The sequence below is a fragment of the Papaver somniferum genome, chromosome 6, assembly GCF_003573695.1.
Source record: "Papaver somniferum cultivar HN1 chromosome 6, ASM357369v1, whole genome shotgun sequence".
In the NCBI taxonomy this organism is placed as follows: domain Eukaryota; kingdom Viridiplantae; phylum Streptophyta; class Magnoliopsida; order Ranunculales; family Papaveraceae; genus Papaver; species Papaver somniferum.
In genome coordinates, this window is record NC_039363.1 from 121,538,299 (window position 1) to 121,561,358 (window position 23,060).

Consider the following 23,060-nt stretch of genomic DNA (forward strand, 5'->3'; position numbering starts at 1 on the left):
AGAATTAATGCGCAAAAGATGAGTTAAATGCCAACAAAAAGGGATAAATATATACAATATTTGGCACTCATCAGTACACATAAGACTATTAAATTTCTATTTTGCTCAAAAAATTTCATTGTTTTCAAATTTCTTATTGTTGAATGAATTAAATTCAAGCATGTGCATCGTACATGTATTCTTACTAGTGATAAATATTAAAAACACATCTTTAAGTTATGATTATGATGACAAATAATAATTTTCTGACCATTACTATGTGTATTGCATATTCAAAATTTTCCAGCCTCTGGCTGCCGAGCGCTAGTGACTCTCCTCTCCTTCCATGATGTCATACTTTCTCTATTTACCTTTCGGGTTATTACTATGGATTTCAATTTAGTTTAATTATTGCGATGGTCATAGTACGTATATTGTCCATTTAGATACTCAGTCGGATTATTATTATATTGGTAAGTATAATACTAGTTCGACATTTATTGTGCACATGCAAATGCTGGGTTCACTAATTTAGGTAAGCTTGGGTTATCTTTAGCAATTATATATTTACAGTCAAATACTGGTCAACGGTACGAGGCTAAGGCTTGTGGCGTTTCGGATGATAACACCTAAAGGATTCATCATACTAAACCATGAGTTTTTCTAAGAATCAGTGATAGACGATACAATTGGTGTGCACGTGTTTTTCCTTTTTAAAATAAAGAAAATAAGAAAAATATTTATAAAACTAAAAAGAATCCTAAACTAATTATGTACAAAGAGAATAAAATCTAAAGAATGGAAACGCTTCCTAATATAATTATTTACAAAGACAAAATAAAAACTCGGTTACTCACCTGTTTACTGCGCAAATTTTATTTCCACTTTAAATATCAAATTATCATGCACACCAAAAATAAAAAATATACCCTAAGAGCAAAATCTAGAAAATAAAATCTAAAAACTAAATATGAACTAGCAAAATATTTACTAAATACCCTAAGACCTAAATACAAGTCCACACCGGCGACGCCAAAAACATATTTAGTTTTACCAGTGGTAAATAAAGATTCAATTCTCGTACTTTTTTAAAGATTTTGTTTAAGACTAATAAAAAAAAATACTAAAGGAAAAATAAATTTGATTTTTGTTTACCAAGGAGAGACAAACCTATGTTTTGGATTTCACTACTTTTAATGTATGTAAACTCAATAATAATAATGTTGACACAATACTCTTAATTTACTCAAAGAAATTTCGAGCTCAATCTCATGTTTTGTAGGATATAACGTTACAAGTTCTTTTTTATGACTCTCGTCGTTAATCAACCCAATTTTCCTTCGCTTATAAAATATCAATAATTTAAAACTATCTCGTACGATTAAAACAAAACATATAAAGAAGAGAAAAATTTTAATAAACTAAAAACATAAAATTGAGTAAATATGTCAAAGAAATTATTTATTGAAAATTACTCATTAAAAGTTGTTTCCTTCTCAACTCTAGAAAATATATTTAGCTACTCGTGAATCGAAAATTGGAGAAAAAAAATGAATTAATCATTGTATTCAAAATAATCAAAAATTGCTTTCTACAATCGCTAAAGGTCTTTAATGACTAAATCCAAGCATTTCAGCTACTAAATGGCGCAGTGGCTGCAGGTCTTTCGCAACTAAAACTAAATGTTCCGTCGTTGATTAAACGACAGACTCCGCGACTGACTCAAGCAACCTTTTGTTTTTCGTGTTCTAGTAGCAGCAGAAAGAAATTTGTGTCTCTAAATTCTCTCGACTCCAGGCTTATATTATCTCCCCAAACTCTTCGTGTTTTCTGGTATGGTCTTCTCCCTTCATATTTATATGCAACAACCCAATATCTTCTATTAAGTCCTTCCAAATCTCCACAGTTAAGAGAATATCTTCGAGATATTTTTCTTTTATTTTCACATGTCTGTAGAAGGAATAATCTCCTTTTTTATCTCCTCATGCGTCAAAAGGAAGCCTGCACACTCCTAACACGTTGAGTACGTGTTTCAGCAGAGGTAAAACTCTTCATAGCCACACGCAATCCTGTGAACATTTCCGGTAAACCAACTCCCCTATTTTTATGGAAAGTCTTCTTTCTTCGATTCTAAGAGTTTATTATGGAAATCCGTCGGTTTATTGAAGAAACCCGCATGACTTATTATAGAAGCCCAGTTGGCTTATTTTGGAAGCCCAGAAAGTTTATTAAAGAAACCCATGGCTTATTATAGAAACCCGATATAGCTTATTATAGAAGCCCAAAAGACTTATTTTGGAAGTCATTTTGAGATAGGCACAAATCTTAGAAGATAGATATGGATCCTCCAAGATAGATATGAATCTTGGGAGATATACAAGGATCTTCCAAGATGAATACAAATATCGTGGAGATAGACACAAATCTTGTGAAGATAGATATGGATCTTCCAAGATAGACTCAAATCTGAGGAAGATATACAAGGATCTTTCAAGATAAACACAAATCTGATGAAGATATACAAGGATCTTTCAAGATAAACATAAATATGGGGAAGATAGACATGGATCTTCAAGGATATATATACAAATATTAAAGGAAACGTACAAATCTAGGTGGTTATTTTGGATAACTATAAATCTAGGGTTAACTACAACTAGCTTTGGTTTTTGCCTATCAATAGAGGCCAAAATCCAACTCAAGGAAAAACATAATTTTTTGGGTTAACTGGCACAAGGAGAAATCGTTGAATTATCATAATCAATAAAATATCTCTCCCTAGGGGGATTAATCTGTGGATGTAGGCATAACACGCCAAACCACTAAATTTTTTGTCTCCTCTCTTTATTTTAATTCATTTTATAACCCTAATTTTCCATGAAATAAATTGTGTTTTGTGCCTAGAAGTAATTTTGGGTACAAACAGGTATTACCAAACCTGTTTAAGTCAAATAGGACGAATCCAATCTTAATCCATCATTGAGTCTCACCTAAAATTCCCCAAAACTCTGCCAGGAAATGTTGCAGATAAACCCGAGAATTCTCACTGTTTTGCTTCAACTCCACGATTCCATCCAACGTTAACTGATTTTAAAGCCCATACCACGCCAGTTAAGCTCAGTGGAGCAGATACACAAAATTTCAGCGATTGGATCTCGGTAGAACACCGTCAAATCTTCAACCCTAACTCTGCCCCTTTGCTGCATTAGTTTCCCGCAAAAACTTGAAATTCGAATGAAGAAGAAGGTTGTCCATTATCCGACTGCGGGGTCCCTTTAACAACTGCCCTGGGTGCCTTTAGTACTTTTGGGGATACATTTATAACTTATCTGGGGGTCTTCAACACACTTCTGGGGGTTCCCTTATCCAAAGTTGGGGTGTCTTTAGTAATTTTCTTCGGGGATGCAGAACATCACTTTTCAAGCCAATTTTTATTTCTCCAAAAACACCTATATACACATAAAATATAATAAGTACAAAAATTAGCACTAACAATATATAAAATTGAGATAAATCAGACACAAAAATGTGTCTATCATAAGCTCTTTAGGATCTGGATTTTTCTTTCCGAGAAATGCTTTGCATCTGTATTTCCAAATAAAACACAAGCTATCATATCTTTGTATCCATTATGGTTAACCCACTGGTAATCCAATCTTTAAAATTCATATGAGTTCCAGAAGTAAAAACTGGCTGCTTAGATAAAGTTTTACATATTGCTTTTGTGAATACACACTCACGAAACAAATGACTAACACTTTGAACATTATGATAATTACACATGGAGAATTAACGTCAATATGAACAAATCTACCAATTTTTTCTCTGACAAGTAAACAGTCAGTTAAGGCCTTTTAACTCTTGGAATAACATTGAGTTTCCAAATTTTTACCCAACCTACAAAAATATTGTTATTATTGATGTTACAACGAAAATTATATGCATATTTAACTAACACTATTCCATCTCTAGTGTCAATCCATTTCCTAGTATCTCTCCTATTAAGAGAGAAGATGGCTCAATACACAGAATCAAATAAAGAGTCTATCAAATTGAAATTTCACTTACCTCGAGGTTTTATAAGATCAACCACTTTTAGATTATTATCTACTAAGACACCACATTTAGGGATTGGGGACGTTCCATCAGGCAACCATCTATCATACCAAACTTTAATATTATCACATTTTCCAATATCCCAGCAATAATTTTCTTTAATAACTCTAAGACATTTACATATACTACTCCACACCCTAGATTTAACAAATTTCTTCTTCAGCAATAAGGGTTTTGTTTAGGAAAATACTTACATCTTCAACCAAGTCTAATCAGCGGAGCCAAATTGAATTTTTGCGGGTTATTAACACCTAACCCCCCACTTTTCTTACTTGTATAGATAAAACTCCAGGCTTTTAAATATAAATCTTTATCATTTTCCTTCTTTTGCCACCAAAAATCCTTTTGGATAGCATCCAATTCATCCTGGGTATTTTTAGGAGAAGAAAAGCACATCTTTTGAAACATAAGAATGCGATGAATTGAATCATAATCTAATAATAATGATAAGTTATTAATATTCCTATTGCAGACGAGACTAGGGCCACTGTATTTGGTATGAAACTATGGACTACACTAGGACTTGATAAATTACCTCCTGACTTTTATCAGGTCATGTGGAATACCACTGGTAACGATTTGGTCACGATGGCACATGTCATCCCCTCCCCCCATTTATGTCTCTAATTCCCAATAAAAAATATAAGGAGAATGTTGTGTATTTTATAATCAAAAAGTTGTCATCTGTGTCATTTCTAAACTGATAGCCATTAAAATAAAATCTCTCTTTAAAAAAATTATTGCTCAATTTGAAACCGCATTCATACTACGGAGATGCGTAACTGATAACATAATTGTAGTTCATGACTTGGTTGATTTCTTTGATGATTAACGGATGCCAATTAAATTAGATATGTCAAAAGTCTTTGATAGAATTGAAAAGAATTTTTTAGATAGTACGTTTGAAAATTTGGTTCAAGTAGGGATTTTTGTAACATGATTGGGGTTATCTCCATTTTTATTTTGCTAAATGGTTCTGTAGGTAAGACTTTCATTCCCAAGATACGTCTTGGACAGGGAGATCACATACTTGTTAATCATGTGCATGGAATTTTTCTCAAATGCTTTAATAAAAAATAATAATAATCATTTTCATGTTATGAAAGCTTATAATCATTGTCATGTTGTTTTCTTTTTGGTTTTTGGTTGATAATGGTTTGATTTTTTCCTAAACCCAATGGAGATGAAGCTAGGCAATCTATCTAGTATCATTAAACAATTTAACAAATTTTCAGGTAAGTATGTTAATTTCCAAAAATCTGATATTGTTTTTAGTGAAGGTGTGAGTAATCAGACTGGGGACGACATACCTTATTTTCCGAATATTAAAAGTTTTCCTTAAATGACAAGCACGTAGGAGTATCCCCTTATTTTACAAAAGAGTAAGATCCAATCTTTCACCTTCTTGATTGACATGTACGATGATAAACTTTCAAATTGGACATCGAAGTTCCTAAATGAACCTAGTAGAATTGTACTTGCTCATTTTGTTTTTGGTGGCCTTGCTACTTATCATATGATTGTATTCCATATACGTAAGAAACCGAGTGATAAAATGGATACCATCCCAGTGAGATTCTGCTAGAATAAAAATAATGAGAATCGAGAATTTTACTTGGAAAAATTGAACGAAATAGTTTACCTAGAATTTTATAAGGAATGAACACTAGACAAGATGACATATTGATAAAGCCTATTGTCTAAATTTAAGGCTGTCAGTGCGTCTGGTTCCTTCCGGGTACTGTAGGATACGAACCCAGACCTTTTATAAGAAACGGGTTCCCTTCTGGGTTCTGGCCATAATCTGATGAACGGGAACTGGACCTGGTAAAATACGCGGGTATCATTGGGTCTTTGCTAAAACAAATTCCTTCTAAAAATAATTTATTTTCATTGTACATGAGGGGGTTTCATCTGCAGAGGCACCTAAACGACAATTCTACCAACCATACCACAAAATTTAGAGATCACAACTACTTAAACAGAAGAGACATGTTCTACAATCATAGCGGTAAGGACAACGATAGATCAACAATGGGACAATATTTGCTTTGAAATAGACTCAAAATCTAATCCACTTCCTCACCACCATAATGAAATGCCTCGTTACATATTCGATGTGATAACATAATTCAACCACGAATGAGAAAGATTCCACAACACACACTAAAAAATATCTATAGAGAAGGTATTCAGGTTGCGGGCGGACTGGCAAACCATATACATTAAACGCAAACCAAGTAGGAACTTTTTCCACTATTATATGAGATCATGTTGTTTCGTGTTTTTCAAACCAAATTGTTAACAGGAAGACTTAACAGGAAGAATATATCCCTCTATAATTGTCTTTTGTAACTTATAAGTTCTTTTTTTCATTTTAAAACTGAACTCAGTATGAGAATTTACTAATAAGAAGAAAATATAAAGCCGAAACCCGAAGAAAAAAGAAGTAGAAAAAAGATTTACTGTATTTCAGAACACCTAAACCTCTAAGTCTGTGTTTGATAACTGATAAAGAAACCAATTCCATGGAAAGTAGTGTATTCCACAAAATCAGTTTCCTGACGAAGGTGGGAAAAGATTTTCCATGAAATTCTATGGAATTAAGTCTAAAACATACTTTAGACCATACTTTTTCTATAATTCCTTGGAATTAGATTTTTAACCAAACGATGGAAAACAAATTGTTTCCATGGAAAAATGGCTAATTCCATAGAATTAACTCCAACCAAACACATTAATTAATTAATCAATTAATAATATGATTTCAGGTGAATTTCCTCTCATATGGTTAAAAGCTGAACAAAGCTCTCTTCCTAGAGATTCTGGCCCCACCAGAGTATATTTCAGCCAATAAGAATCTTTGGTTTTTTCCAAGCACCAATTTTTCGTAATATCGACCCCACTTTTTTCTCCATTTTTTTGTAGGAAATATCATATGGTCCTAGAAATAATATATTAGAGAGCGTTTGGTCCAGTTGACTCAGTCAACTGTCTGTTTGGTCCTTTTTGGGAAAATATATTATAGTTTGGTCCTATAAATTATGATTTGGTCCTAGGGTGATGTCATGGATGATGTAATTGTCATCTTGTAGTGGCAGAAATACCCTTTTAGATTAGGACCATATATATAGTCAAAAAGTAAGAGAGAAGAAATCGTTCCCAGATTTACTTTCTCTCTCCTATATTTTCAGATCTAGAATTTCTCTCTCTTTTTCTTTTTATTTTCTTCCTGCTACTGTTTGAAGATGTAAACAATTTTTTTGAAGATTTGATCTGCTGTTGTATCTTTTAAAGATGTTGAAGATGAACTCGTCATTGTTGAAGATGAAGACGACGAAAACGACGTTTGTTTGAAGATTTTTTAGATATGAACTCGTGTTTGTTTGCTGTTGAAGATGAAGATGACGTTTGAAGATGACAAACTCAAATCTGCTGATGAAGACGACGATGAAATTTGTTTGCTATTGTAGATGAACTCGTCAAATATGATTCTCTGCTGGTGTTTGTTGTTGAAGATGAACCCTAGAAATATGTTGATGTTGAAGATGAACTAGTCAAACCATATAACTCTGTTGCCGCTGTTTGAAGATGAAGATTTATGTGTTTTGTTGTTGTTGTTGCTGCTTAAGATGTAATCGATAAAGATGATGAAGAGGATGAAGATTTGTGTGTTTAGGTTTTTATATGGAGTTCATTTCTGGAATGAACTCTGTTTTTTTAGGTTTTTATATAGAGTTCATTTCTGGAATGAACTCTGTTTTTTTAGGTTTTTATATGGAGTTCATTTCTGGAATGAACTTTGTTTTTTTAGGTTTTTATATGGAGTTCATTTCTGGAATGAACTCTGTTTTTTAGGCTTTTATATGGAGTTCATTTCTGGAATGAACTCTGTTTTTTTTAGGTTTTTATATGGAGTTCATTTCTGGAATGAACTCTGGTTTTTTTAGGTTTTTATAAGGAGTTCATTTCTGGAATGAACTCTGGTTTATATGTTTTCTAAAACAATAACTAAAAATTAATAGGAGTTCATTTTGACGAATTAACTACTACAAGAAAATAAGTAAAATTTAACACAGAAGAGTAATTTTATCTGTTTTATAATTTTAAATTATTATTGACCAAATTAAAAATAAGTAAAAATTATGGAACAAATTAAATTATTTTGACGATATTCCCCCCCCCCCCTTTTTTTGTTGGTATTTTCGACCCCCGGTTTTCCTCCCCACTTTTATTAAAAGATGTAAAACCTTATTTCCAAACCCTATTTTCCTCTTTCTCCTCCTCTCTTTTCCTCGATCATTACTAATCTACTTTGTATTATTGCAGAGGTTAATGTTTTAGTGTTATTGAGTACAGATGTGGAGCTAGCGACTGAAAGAAAAAAAGGGAGTAATACAGATTGTTTCTTTGCGGTTAGTTCTTTTCAGTTTCTTTTGGTTAGGGTTTGTAAAAAGTATCCAATTGGTTTCTTTTGATTATTTTTCTTATTTTAGGTCACCTATATTATGATCTGATGACTTCATATGTATTCTTTTTTTATCGGTGTTAGAGTCCTGTCGGATTATCTATATAAATCTATGTTTCGGTAAAATCGTGGATAGAAACCATAGTCATAAATTTTTTTTAATCAAATTCAGATTCCTTTATGGTCAGTTTTTGACGTTATTCAATATTGTTTGAGATTTCAATTTTGTTTTTGATGTTATTGAATACTTATTCTGTTCACTGGATAAATGTTATCAATTATATGGCCCTTTAATTAATTCTTGATGCAGGCATATGCTGCATGTCCATGTTTATGGGTTTAGTGAAGGAAGTAAAAGTATTGCACCTCTCAAGTTGAGTAGTATACCGTGAGGTAAGTATCTTGATTAAGACAATATTCGTCTACCAATTGGCAGTCAGTTGACATAATATGTTACAACCAGACTGGTCTAAAGCTAAATATAATTTCTGTGACAATACGTTTTTGTTATTAACTTTAGCTGTATCTGCATCCAAGCCTCCTGTATGAAAGGATGTATACACTGATACATGTTTAGGAAAAGTATGCACAAGTTTAACCAATGTCGGTTACAAAAAAAATCTAGAACAGTCAATTATCTCTTTGTTGTGATTATGTAAGTTGACATCATGAAGTTTTCCTCTATTTATCTGTTGATTCTGTTCTTCAATATTTTTTATTCGTAGGAGTAATTTCATTTTTGGTATTGTTGTTGTTGCACTTGATGACTTTGATTTCCTTCTCATACTAATGTTTCTTCTTTTTTTAATTGATTTGATATCCGTCCTCAATGGATAATAGGCAACAATGTGCTGCATAGGGTTTAATAATATTCACATTTTCATGGAATTACTGGTACATTATTACTCTTCTTTAAAAAAAATTAACATTTCCCTGTTCTCTTTTTTTTTTTTTTTCTTTTCTTTGAAAGTATTGGGAACACTAGAAATGAAGTTGATGTCAGCTGCAATTGCAGGAAATGACGGGAAGGCGGAAACAGACATAAGCAATATAGTATATCTGAATCCTTAGGTTCTTGACAGAATAGGGACAGCATGGCCACTACTCATACTAATACGAACGGCTTTGGTATCGTATGTTCATTTAAATATTTTCATTTTAGTAGTACTGTTTGTGATTGGCCTTGGATGGGTTAGAATTGGGTGTCCAAATAATGTTAATCCAGATTACAAGTTGGGTGTACTCATGATACACGGGACGGGAATGGGCGAAGTGGGAAGATCATAAGGAGGTCCAATGGTGAATTGAAGAGAACCTATACCATGATTGGTCCACTTAGATATTCATACGAAATCTATAAAATGCTAAAATATGTGTAAAAATTCTCTACACACAGTAATACATTTTTTTTTGTAAATTGACACTGTAATACAATAGTTGCATCATTATATCAAAACTGTTCCAGTGGTTGCAATATAATGAACCAAATAGACTTACATACCAGTGGCAGGCTGGACGTCGGGGAAGATAGAAATGATACTTCTTATGAAGGTTAACACTCATGACGGAAAGCTATTATTTGAGATTCATTTCACTACCACTGTAAACATATATAATTTTTAAAAGATTAATGTAGACCAGAGTGGGATTACAATAAATGGTTGTCGTGTTAGATTTTGTTAATTTTGATTTCTTTAATTTGCCTGACTTAGTATTTTAAATTTTATTAATTTTCCTATTTTTATTTTTAGCTCCCAATCAAAATATCTACACCTAGTATTAGATTTTGACGGAAGAAAATGTATTTAATTTAAGAGCATTATTGATGATGTTGCAATGCTTAATCCTGCCTAACTTCACAGTTGGCACCTTGACGTTTCGAATTGGAGCGGGACACATGTCATGTGTTTAAGGAAATGGGATAAGTATGGCAAAATTGGTATCAGACCCTTGACCTATCTCTTTAGCTTTTTGATCGAAAGTTAATACGAGGTTACAACTCTTTGAGTTCTCTTCTCTTGCACAGTTTCACATTGGAGTTGAGCTGTTTTATTTCATTAGTTCCGTAGTGGTTAGTTTACGAGGACTTATGACGTTAATCAACAAGGTTTATCCTGCCTAACTTCCCAGCCAGCTGGCTCTTGATGTATCACCGGGTGTTGGTCCAATAAAAACAAGTTTCATCCTGGCCAGTGGCCTCCACTCCACCGTATAAATTTCAAGGAGGAGCGTTGGACACTTTTTCTTGCTTCGCATGGATCGACACATGTAATGTGGTTGGGGAAATCGGATAAGTATTGCAAAATTTGGGAGTAGACCCTTGACCTCTCTCTCTTTAGAGTCACTACTCATTTCTCTCGAAGTTAAAAAGGAGATGTGAAGTCAGCCATACCCCATACGAGGTTAACTCTTTTGGATTCTCTTCTCTTCCACAATTTGTTTAGAATCTTAGATACACTTACAAAGATTAAGGGGACTAGAATAAAGTTAAGTTTTCCTTCTAATCTCTTTTTCGTAGTCCTTTGACGAATAAAATTATATAACACACTTGATAAGAAAAACAAACAAACTAAGCGTAGAACTGTAGAAGCTAGTTTCCATGCAGATGAACTATTTGTATGTGGAGCAAACGAAATGAGAAGTCATACCTCTATAATAATTACGTTTTCATTCACGATGAGGATTAATTACTTACTTTGACATATGAAAGTGGATGTATGGAGACTAATTTTTATGGACTCAATTAACACTAACAGAAGTTCAACCGATAGGGAAGAAAATGACCATATATATATATATGAACCAACAAAGAGAACTACACTCCATCTACATCTACTTGTTCGGATTAACTAGTTTTTTTTTTTTTGCTCGGCGAGTATTTTTGAATCTCAATACTTGCATTTGCCAACACTGACTATAAGGTTGATTTTTATTGTCATTTCATGCATATTTCAGCGAGGCACGACAAGAGACAATACGTAAGAGGCGCTCATTTGGGACTTGATTTTTGATCGATCCCAGCAGCACTCCGGCACGTTAAACTCTCCTGTGGGTACGTAAGCTCTTTAATTGATGTGTTCCAATTTAGTTATCTTCCACATTTTTTTTTAATAAAACCCTGAATTATAGATTAACAAAAAAAAAATTGCTGGGAAAAAAACGGAACTGAAAGAGTGAGTAGAATTCTAAAACACCCCAAAACAGTGTAAATAGAGTGTAAGTACAAGTATAAAGCTATTAGAGAAGCATTACCGTGTCAACTTAGCCAATGGAAGACGACGAAGACGAGTCATGGTGGTGGGTTTGGACCCGGTGGAGGAGGGGATTCACTGAGTTAGCAAGGACTTGCTTCAGCACTCATTAGTTGTTACTTTTCATTCTCTAACTCCAACTTTTCTCTTTAATTTTCAACCACTTCATAGTCATGGGTAAATTGAAACTCTCTGATCCTTAAAATTGTCGATATATTCAGAATAATTTTGCTTTTTATTCTTTGTTGTTGCTTCATGGAACAAAATTAGGATACAACTGTTGGCTACCAACCCTTGATCATGAGTAGCATTTTTTTTATCTAGGTTTGTAAATAATTGTTGATAGTGAATGGAAATTATCTTAAACACTAGGTTACAAGGGGTTCAAGAGTCCTATGCATGGCCTCAGTGGGGTTTGACAAAAAAGCTTTGTATCTGAATCTGATCCTGTGTCGTCAATAGCTCTTACATTCATTACCATATACTGTGTTGGCGATTAACCTTCTTTGTGAATTTGGGAAAGAGCAACAAAAAATTGTTGCTTAGACTACATTAGTCGTATACCTGATGTAATGTTCTAGTTAGATACCAAATGACATTAATTTAGTGTTACTAGGCTTGAAAACCGTCTCACAGGTGGAGGATTCCCATAAGTCTAAATATACAATGTGATGTCATACTTGGATGTATTCATTACAATTCTGTTTGGGCTATCTGGGATGTCAACACTAGAATCATAGTAAATCTGCCACTGACTAAAAAGGTTACAGAATGTCAAGACGAATGATAGATGGTCTCTACCATACCATTGACTTATCATTCGTATAAATATAGTGTAATACAATGATGGCTCATAACACATTAATGCTCTTCAAACAACTGACAAACCAATCTGAGAGTAAGAAGCTGCTGATGGATTTAGTGTAGAGAAGGAAAAGGTATTTGAATGGGTGCTGAAAGAAAAAGATAAGTTGAAGTATTGAACAAGTGGTTTCAACATCCGCCCTTTGAAAAGATATTACACGGTCGTTTTCATTTTCACGTTATACATTGGAACCGGGGTATGTTTGAAAATTGCGACTTTTTGGATTAGGAAGTGCAGTGTGCAGTTGGGCTGTCTAAGATTGACGACATTCGCATACCTTTCATTTCGTCAGTGATTTTCTTGAAATAACAGATACTCTTTGCTTGCTTGATGTAGTGTAGGATCCTAGTGACCCATACTGCAAATGTTGGAATGCTATTGATGATGTGAACGCTCCAATTTATCATTTCTTATATGTGGTCTCAATTTAACAAAATGCATAATATTACGATCTTCCAAGGTTCCCAAAATGTTAAAGATCTTCGAAGATATCTTTTGTTTTGTCTTTTTGGTATTCTGCTACTGCTAAAACAAAAAGGTCAATCTTCTTTTTACAATTTGAATTTGGAAGTATGTTGTGTACTTTCATTTATAGATGTCATGTTGGATAAAAGTTTTCTGTTGGTTGAAATTTCTTTTTTGTGCCTAATAAAAGATTATTTTAGTAATTGATGTATGTAATCTGGAATATGTCTTCATGATTTTTAACTTGGTTTGTAACAGGGGATAATAGAGAAGAGGATGGGAAGGACAATTCAAGTCTACGGTTTCCCTTCTTATGTGAATGCAGAAATGGTAAAAGAATTCCTGGAGAACTACACTGGCAAGGGAACTGTGTATGCACTAGATATTCCGAAGTCCAAAAATAAGGGGCTAAATCCTAGAGTTTTTGCAAATGTGCAATTCATAAGCAAACAAGATGCGGGACTTATATCTTCTTTGATAAATCAACGGCTCTATTATGGCAAGTCATATTTAAAAGTTAGGGATTTGGCGCGTGATGTTGTACCAAAGCCAAGGGTTTCAATGTTTCATTTACAGGCCCCTGCTCTGCATTTTGGGTGCCAGGTTTCTGATGATTGTTTTCACGTAATTTGGAAGGGACTCGATGTGATAGTGGATTTCGAGTTCGGGTTTCGTAAATTAAGTTTTCTTTTATCTTATCGTGATGTGAACTATAGGCTTGAACTTTCTTACGAGAGCATTTGGCGGATTCATTTACATCGCCCAAAGAATCGAAGTACGCAGATACTCCTAATTCAGGTAGCTAAAGAATTCCTACAGTTTCAGATTTTCATTTTTGTTTCTTTCTTTCCTTTTTATAGCTCCGACAAGTAGTTATATGTGTACCGTGGTAGTAATCAACTTATAAATAAAGTAACTACTATCTTTGACGTTGATTATTCAGTAATTTTGAAAATCCTAATTTAGCTACTGATGTAAATCTTACTTGCAGCCTACATCTCTCTCACCTGTTTTTCAGAAGCTTTATATTTAGATTGTGTTTGATTTTACTTATATATAAACTTATCAAGGATATATCTACTTCATATAATGTTAATAGATCCTCTTGTGTAAAATCCAAGTCCTAAATTTTTGATATCGACATTTTTATCACTGCTTGCTGTTTTTTGTGAAGCACATATATTGTTCAAACCATAGAGCCTTTATTTTTTAATAAGTCATTTCATGTGAAGCATGTAAGTTAAGAGCACTGAGATTCTTTTGACCTTGCAGATGTTTGCAGCTCCTAAGATTTACAAGAAGTATCTTTCTTCTTCAGATTCTGTGTATGAGGCTTCCGCTTTACAATATTGTAAGGATGCATTTGATGATAAGGGGGTTAGAACCACAGATTTTACTCAATCATGTTGCATTGGGCAATCTTCTGCTATGTGTTTGGAACTCCCATGCAACTGTGATCTCCCTGATTTCCATGAAAATTTTCCTTATTACAAGGAAGATGAAAAAGGCTTCACACTGCAGACTGGTTCTACTTTTTCTCAGAGTTGGTATCTGGTTCCCATTGTTGCATCTCCTCAAGGACTTGAGTTCCCATACGAGATCCTCTTCAAGGTTAGTTCCTTGGTTCAGAATGGGTGTCTTTCTGGGCCAACTCTTGATAAAACTTTCTTTAGGATGGTAGATCCTCGCTTTACGCCTGCTGATCATATAGAGCGTGCCCTGGAGAAACTGTATCACAACCGAGAATGCTGTTATGCACCGGTGAAGTGGCTTAATGAGCAGTACTCAAGGTATCGATCAGGGATGAAATATCCTAGATCACCTGCTATCTCCTTGGATGGCGGGTTGGTATATGTTCGCAGGGTTCAAGTAACCCCTTCCAACGTATACTTCTGTGGCCCCGAAGTTAACGTTTCCAATAGAGTTTTGCGTAATTATCATGAGCATATTGATAATTTTATCCGCGTTTCTTTTGTTGATGAAAACTGGCAAAAAATACGTTCAGCTGATTTATCTTCGCGCATAATTTCTTCACATGGCATTGAAAAGCGTACAGGGCTTTACAGAAGGATACTTTCAACACTGAGAAATGGAATAGTCATCGGTGATAAGAAGTTTGATTTTCTTGCTTTCTCATCAAGTCAACTCCGGGATAATTCAGCATGGATGTTTGCTTCAATTGGTATGCTTACTGCATCCAGAATCAGGGAGTGGATGGGTGATTTTCGTGAGATCAGAAATGTGGCCAAATATGCTGCAAGATTAGGTCAATCTTTTGGCTCCTCAACAGAAAACTTAAATGTCTACACCCATGAAATCGAACTTATTCCTGATATAGAGATCAAAAGCAATGAAGCTAAATATACTTTTTCTGACGGAATTGGAAAAATCTTCAGTGAGTTTGCACGCGAAGTGGCGAGCAAGTGTGGTCTCGAAGGTTTTACTCCAACTGCTTTCCAAGTTAGATATGGTGGTTACAAAGGTGTTGTTTCTGTGGATCCCACATCAAAAAAGAAGTTATCTTTGAAGGGGAGCATGTGCAAGTTCAAGTCACAGAATACAAAACTGGATGTTTTAGCTTGGAGCAAGTATCAGCCGTGTTTCCTCAATCGTCAAGTAATCTCCCTTTTGTCTACACTTGGTGTCAGAGATTATGTATTTGAAAAAAAAACAGAAAGAAATTATCGAGCAACTGGATTTGAGTTTAACTGATCCCTTGAGAGCGTATGAGACACTTGAGATCATGTCCCCAGGTGAAAGCACAAATATTCTCAAGGAAATGCTTTTGTGTGGGTACAAGCCTGATCAAGAGCCATTCCTCTCGATGATGCTCCAAACATTTCGAGCATCAAAGCTGTATGAGTTGAGAACTAGAACACGGATATTTATTCCAAGGGGAAGATCTATGATTGGGTGCCTTGAGGAAAGGAGAATTTTAGATTATGGCCAGGTATTTATTCAAGTTTCCTCTGTTGGCAGCAAGCATTTTCACGGAGATTCCTTCTCTAAGCTTTGTCTTAAAGGATCGGATGACAACAATTTTATTGTGGTTGGGAAGGTAGTGGTTGCTAAGAACCCATGCCTGCACCCCGGTGATGTGCGTGTTCTGTGGGCGGTTGATGTGCCAGCTCTGCACCTTATGGTGGACTGTGTTGTTTTTCCTCAAAAAGGGAAAAGGTGAGATTATACTCTTTTTATGGTTTGTATATAATTAACTGTACATTCTTGTTCTGGTAGTCTGGTAGTATCTGATACGGTCCTAGTTATCAGTCTTAAACTTCAGGCTCATTTGAATTAACTAAAACTTGTTACTGGCTCTGATTCCGATGGTTGGTTGATTTGATTGCATCACCTAGGGTACCATGAGAAGTTAAAAGCAGTACAGTGCTATCAACCCCTTAGTTCTGCATAGTGTATAACAAGCTCTGGTTTATGCTTTACGGGATCCACATAAATACGATCCGTGGATGGATCTTTGGCGTGGACGGTCTCCTCGCTAAAGCCATTCTAGAATTTGCAACTTCCATCTATCATCATCCATGATTGAAACTAACAGATATTTAGTCAGTTGTTGTATCACTATTATAATGGATAAGTAGGTTACTGTTAATGGAGTGTGCTCCTTGTCGGCAAGGATGGTGGCAAGGACGGTGCCATTGTATGGAGAGCAATCTAACCCAAAATCACAATTGGGTCACATGTATGTGGACCCATTGGTGATTGTAGTTTTTTCTTTCATGCATAAGTTACTACTGCATTTTATTTTTTAAATAATTTTGGTGTACTAGATTGCCAATCACACCCGCGTTGATAGTACGTATGTACTTGCTAATATTAGCTCAACTGATTGATTGCAGACCCCATCCGAACGAGTGTTCTGGGAGTGATTTGGACGGTGATGTATACTTTGTCTGCTGGGATCCTGAACTTATTCCACCTCATCAACTGCAGCCAATGGATTATGATGCAGCACCTACAGTGCTCTTGGATCATGATGTTGGAACTGAGGTGTGTATGAATTTTCCAAATGATGATTAGCTTTATTGGTTATTCCACTCAACAAATTTCGATGCTTGGTTTACATCAAGATTGTTGAGGAAATGGGGCATTTGTATGAAATGTGAAGCAATCAAGTACAAATTCATTAGGTTATTAAGGTGCATGTATTTGTAAGGAAGTGTCCATGTAACCTTTTCATTTATAACACAGATTAGGTACTGACATATTAAGTAGCTTGCAATATTTCACCAGTTCAAATGAAGAGACACACTTAGCAAAACTTGCAACCATCTTGTATTATGCATAATATGAAGAGACTAAATACTATTACCAGTCGGCTTTTGATACTTGTTTGTTATTGTTTTTCAAGATTCAACTGCAAATAATATGGTTCTCTTAAGTTTCTATAGTAGACCTAATATTTGCAGTGAAGTGATGTAGGCATCTATTGACAAGTACCGATGTTTATTCAACCCAATTTTGTTAAACTTTTCCGACCAACTTGTTAACCAGTGGATGCGTATGAAGATTTGATTAGCTTTCCTTATTCGCAGTCCACTAATAATATATCTGTTTTTGTTGGCAGGAAATCATACAGTACTTCGCCGACTACATGATCAATGATAGTTTGGGAGTAATTGAGAATACGCACGTTGCCTTTGCCGACAAGGAGCCGGGCATGGCTGAGAGCAATCAGTGCATAGAGCTTGCCAAGTTATTCTCAATTGCTGTTGACTTCCCAAAAACTGGTGTACCTGCAGAAATACCTTCTCATCTACGTGTAGATACATATCCTGACTTCATGGAAAAGCTTGATAAGGTCAACTACATATCAGACCGAGTGATTGGGAGATTGTTTAGGCAGGTCAAAGATATTGCACCAAACATGAGCTGTGTGAAATCCTTCACCCTGGAGGTGGCAAAGAAATCCTATGATCATGACATGGAGTTTCATGGTTTTGAGAATCACCTAGTTGATGCTGAGTACTACAAAGGAGAATATGATTTCAAGTTGGGTAACTTTCTGGATTATTACGGGATCAAAACCGAGGCAGAGATTTTTGGTGGTGGTATACTGAAAATGTCGAAATCATTCAACATCAGGAAAGACGCGGAAGCTATAAGTTTGGGACTCAGGTCTCTGAGGAAGGAAGAAAGAACTTGGTTCGATGAGAACAGTGGTGCTATCTCAGCAAATGAAGCAGTAGACGACTTGTATGCCAAAGCTTCAGCCTGGTATCACGTTACTTATCATCCCAGTTATTTTGGACGTTACAATGATGGAATGAATAGGGCTCATTACCTTAGTTTCCCTTGGTGCGTCTACGACAAGCTTATCCATATAAAGCGGATGAATAGTATGTTACAGTAGGCAAGTATGCTATGATTTGAAATAAACTATAGCTAGCTATGTTCAACTAAACTTTTCTATTTATGTCGAACTATAAAACTGCTTGGGTTTATTTTCTTCAAGGATAAATGTTTTGATTGGATAATTCAGATTGCATTAACATCAAATTGGGTGGAAGTTGAACCAACTATGGCATTATGGTCCCAACACAGGTGATGCTCTAAAGATATTTCATTCCTTGCTTGTGGTATTTTAATTCAATTATCTTTTGCTGGGAAACTGTGATACGAGTGTTCGAGGCAAGTAAGAAGCAGCAATTGGGGAACTTGTTGGTTACTGGGTCGTCAGCATCACATGGACTACAGTTACTACTACATCCTGAACTTCTTCGATCGTCATGGATCTACTTTCTGTTTCCTTTATCGGGAAAAAAAATGATAAACAAGTCTTTCTACACGTTTCTTTCCTGTCTAATGAGCTGATTATCAGTCGGTGAGACCAGCAAGAATCATCCACATTGATTGTTTCGTAGTACTTTGCATTAATCAATTAGCGTTGACCAGCGCATTCACATGTGAGAAGCATTGAGATGATTATTTTACTAGTAAATTAGCAACATCCAAATCAGCGATCTATATCCTACTGCTGAACTAGAGACTGCAATGCTGTCTTCTGTTCTATAAATAAGAAACAACTTCTTCTCATCTTCAAACAACCAAACAAAGATTACATTGATAGCTAATCAATGGCACTGTTTAGTGTATTTTTCTTCTTGTTTCTTGCTTCCTCATCTGTGAGTGCCGCTCCTTGTAACCCTCTTTGTTTGCATAAAAGCAAGGCTGGTTATTACCCTTTATCTAAAACTGGAATCAGCTGTAAGAATATTCTAATCTTCTAATTTTCATTTTCTAGTTTCAATTAGAGAGATCTTTAGTAAATGAACTTTGTTTATGTATGTTGATTGCCGATTGAATTGATGAATGCAGCTGGAGCATGTGGATATGGTTCACTAGCTAAAGGCTTCAATAATGGATACATTGCTTCTGGTATTCTCTCCTTACTAGGAGATGAGGGTATTGGCTGTGGATCCTGCATACATGTACATACAAATACCTTAATCGATCCATTTCAGAAATATTGCCTCCCCATTTTCTTTGTCAACACCGGAAGGTTCATATATTTACATATATTCATTTTTCTCTCGGACAGGTAACCTGCAAGAACAAGACACTATGCAGAGGAAGAGGTACTGATGTGGTTCTCACCAGTAGCCTTACACAGACGAAAAACAATGCAGATACGGATTTGATCCTTAGCGACAGAGCTTATATTTCAATGGCTGCCAAGGGTAAAGCCAGAGAGCTCTTAGCACTCAAAACTGTAGATGTGGATTACATAAGGTAATCATAAATTACTACAGTAGTAATTCACTAAACTAATTAGACAGCATATAACCATTTTTAAGTTACTGATACGTCTGTTTTTCGTGCATAGGGTACCCTGTGAATACAAGAGCCAGAATTTGTCCGTGAGAGTAGATGAAAGCAGCAAGAAACCGGATCATTTAGTACTTACATTCCTCTACCAAGGTGGTCAAACAGGAATTCATCTAGTCACAGCTTATGCACAAGATAACTTTACTAGGATCGAGAGAGATATGGACCACAAATATGGAGCAGTCTGGGAAATGAACAAGGCTCCTCAAGGAAGTCTAAGTTTTAGGTTGTTTGTATACAATGGATATGATCGATCTTTTGTATTTTCCAACAAAGATGTGCCCGCTGACTGGAAAGTCGGAAAGATTTATGATTTGGGTGTTCAAATGAATGACCAGATGGATAAGCGAGATGGTTGCACCCCTAATTGTACTGATTGATCAGTACGGTTTAATGTTCTAGAGAATTCAACTTTACCGATAGGGGAAATGATGTTCTTTCTTCATTCAGTCAGTTGTATTTTTGTTTTCGTCAATTAAAAATAATCAACACACTTCCACCTTTACATTGCAGTTGCCTTTGCTTCTTTGTGTAGTTTTATGTGTGTATTCCGTTAGCTACATATGTGCCTATGTCCGGGACTCTGGGCTGTCTTCACGATTAGACTACACTGAGCAGTGATGTTTAAGAAATTCAGTAATTTAGAGCTAGACAGTTGGGCCGAGTGGTTTAAGGCGCCAGATTTAATCTCCCGTGCGAGATGGTTCAAATTCAAATTCCACAGCTGTCGTTTCTTTTCATTGGTTCCACAAGAAGGATAAATAATTTCTTTATTCGATAAGATAAAGATAAATGTAAAGATTCAAAATGTCTCAATTCTGTTGTGTCTGAGTAAATATCTGAATCACTATGTAATAGAGAGTGTCTGACTGTAAGTGTGTCTTTCACACACTTTTCTTTTTTCCTTTTTTGTTAATAACTGTAACTGACAGACTGTCCTTTAACAGACAATACAGTCTGTCTGCAACAGCCTTGTAAGACATTCTCTCTCTTTTGTTTTTCTTTATCAAAAACTTAATAAAAACTTAATAAAAGATTTTACCTCTTCTTTATCTCTAAAATCTTTCATGGTATCAGTCTTCTAAGGAAGATCTTGATTCTTTCATCTTTTGATCCAAAATTTCTACAAATTTCCGCTGCACAATTCTATTACTGCTTAAAATTTCTATTATCAATCTCTGAAAATTCTTAAAACCATTATCATCTGATTTCTAGATCTACATTCTTGATATCAAGATTTGATCTAATTCTTCGACTCTCAATACCTTCTTTACAATGATGTCTTCCACATCTTCATCATTACCTTTTCAGAACATCACCAATTTTGTTTCTGTAAAACTCATAGAAGATGGTTCGAACTATCTCATCTGGAAGAATCAGTTTGAGTCAATTCTCATAACAACAGATTTATATGAGTTTGTTGATGGAACATAGCTAAACCACATGAAACAATAGATCTTGATGGAGATGTTTTGTCGAATCCTCTGTTTATCAATTGACACAAGGTGAATAGGTTTATCATGTCATGTTTAAATGCAACCTTTGATGACACGATTTCTCGCTGGATTATTGGGTTTTCTTCTGCACGAGAGATTTGGGTTTACTTGGAGCGTGAATTCAACAAAGAAATCTCTTCCAAGAAGTCAACTCCATTCAATCAAGAAAGGTACTAATAATATTTCTGTTTACTTTGATGATTTAAAGGTCATTACTGATTCACTTGCTGCAATAGGAGAAATTGTTGATGAGTATCATATTGTAATGTATGCTGTAATGGGATTAGGAAAAGAGTATAGAAAGTTTGTTATCTCTGCTCATAATAGAGAGACTGGATTTTCTTTACAAGAACTTATCTCAAGATTATTACATCATGAGCAATGGCTCAAAGCAGAGGATATTGAGTCTTATTCAATTCTTGATTCTCAAAGCCTGCTTAATATACTAAGCATAATAACTCTCATGGTGCATCTAATTATAAGTCTCAACCTGAGAATCATAAGAATAAATCTATTGTTCATGATTTTAGTGAAGTAGAATGTCAAATTTGTAAGAAGACATGACACACAGCAAATAGGTGTCATTTTAGGTACATTCCTAATAAAATCTCAAATAGTACTACCAAAAAGGACAAGTCTGATGCTAGTGGTGCTTCAAATACTCTTCAACATACCTTTTCTTCAATAAAAGTTAACTCTTTATCAGTGTCTAGCTCAGATCAGAATGTGGGGAATACAAAATTGTATGATGGAGCAGATAAAGTCATGGTAGGGGATGGTACATTATTACCCATTGAGAAAACATGCAATATTGTCCTTGATACTGATTCTGCTCAATTTCATCTTGACGATGTCTTTTATGTGCCTACTATCAAACAAAATCTCTTATCCATTGCTAAGTTTACAAAAGGATAATAAGGTTTTAGTAGAGTTTTTTGATTGGGGTTATGAAATAAAATGTGTGAAGACTAGAAAAATTCTGGCTGAAGGAAAAATTAAGAACAATTTGCATCCCATGGAGGGTATTACTTCCTTTGCTCTAACTTCTAGTACATCATCATCTAACACCTCTATCTGGCACAAAAGACCGGGTCATATATCTGATTTAGTTCTCAAAAAGATTGCAAGTACTTCTTCTCTTCCAGCTCCGGAAGCAAATGATTGTTTGTGTGAAGCTTGTCAACAAGGTAAAAATCATAAACTGCCATTTTATGATTCCAAAAGGACTACTTCATCACCACTACATTTGGTGCACTGTAATATTTGGTGTCCAGCTCCAGTCATGTCATCTTTAGGCTTCAAGTACTATATCTAGTTTTTGGATGATTACTCAAGATACCACTGGATTTATCCTTTGAAGAGAAGAGATGATAGTTTGTCATGTTTTCAGCATTTTAAAGCTACCTCAGAGAATATTTTATCTACTTCTATAAAATTCTTTCAATGTGATAGTGCTCTGGAGTTAGTAAAAGGTCAATTTAAGGATTTTCTGGATCAAAGTGGGATAGTCTTAAGAGATTCTTGTCCTCATATACATCAACAAAATGGATTGGCAGAGAGGAAGCACATACATA

At 35.0% G+C, this 23,060-nt stretch overlaps 1 protein-coding gene, 1 long non-coding RNA gene and 1 pseudogene across 2 annotated transcripts; 2 read left to right on the forward strand and 1 right to left on the reverse strand.

Annotated features, from left to right (window-relative positions):
• Nucleotides 1–3,278: 3,278 nt before the first annotated feature.
• On the reverse strand, nt 3,279–4,336 carry LOC113288237. The gene is made up of 3 exons (XR_003330534.1): nt 4,290–4,336; nt 4,048–4,136; nt 3,279–3,428 (listed from the first exon to the last, which is right to left on the reverse strand). It is a non-coding gene; the product is annotated as an uncharacterized LOC113288237 (long non-coding RNA).
• A 9,071-nt stretch (nt 4,337–13,407) lies between these two features.
• LOC113286111 lies at nt 13,408–19,051 on the forward strand (annotated as a pseudogene).
• Nucleotides 19,052–19,224: 173 nt separating this feature from the next.
• Nucleotides 19,225–20,387, forward strand: LOC113286112 (expansin-like A2). Its single transcript, XM_026534821.1, has 4 exons — nt 19,225–19,369; nt 19,481–19,593; nt 19,704–19,894; nt 19,989–20,387. Exons 1-4 carry the CDS (start codon nt 19,240–19,242, stop codon nt 20,368–20,370), a joined length of 816 nt encoding a protein of 271 aa, XP_026390606.1. The 5' UTR covers nt 19,225–19,239; the 3' UTR covers nt 20,371–20,387.
• The last annotated feature ends 2,673 nt before the right edge of the window (nt 20,388–23,060 follow it).

Excerpts from the sequence above, each read along its gene's own strand:
- LOC113286112 (XM_026534821.1), top strand. The coding sequence starts at position 19,240 with ATGGCACTGTTTAGTGTATTTTTCTTCTTGTTTCTTGCTTCCTCATCT. Across the intron at positions 19,370-19,480 it reads ATCTAAAACTGGAATCAGCT|CTGGAGCATGTGGATATGGT; the intron begins GTAAGAATATTC and ends TGATGAATGCAG. Across the intron at positions 19,895-19,988 it reads GTAGATGTGGATTACATAAG|GGTACCCTGTGAATACAAGA; the intron begins GTAATCATAAAT and ends TTTCGTGCATAG.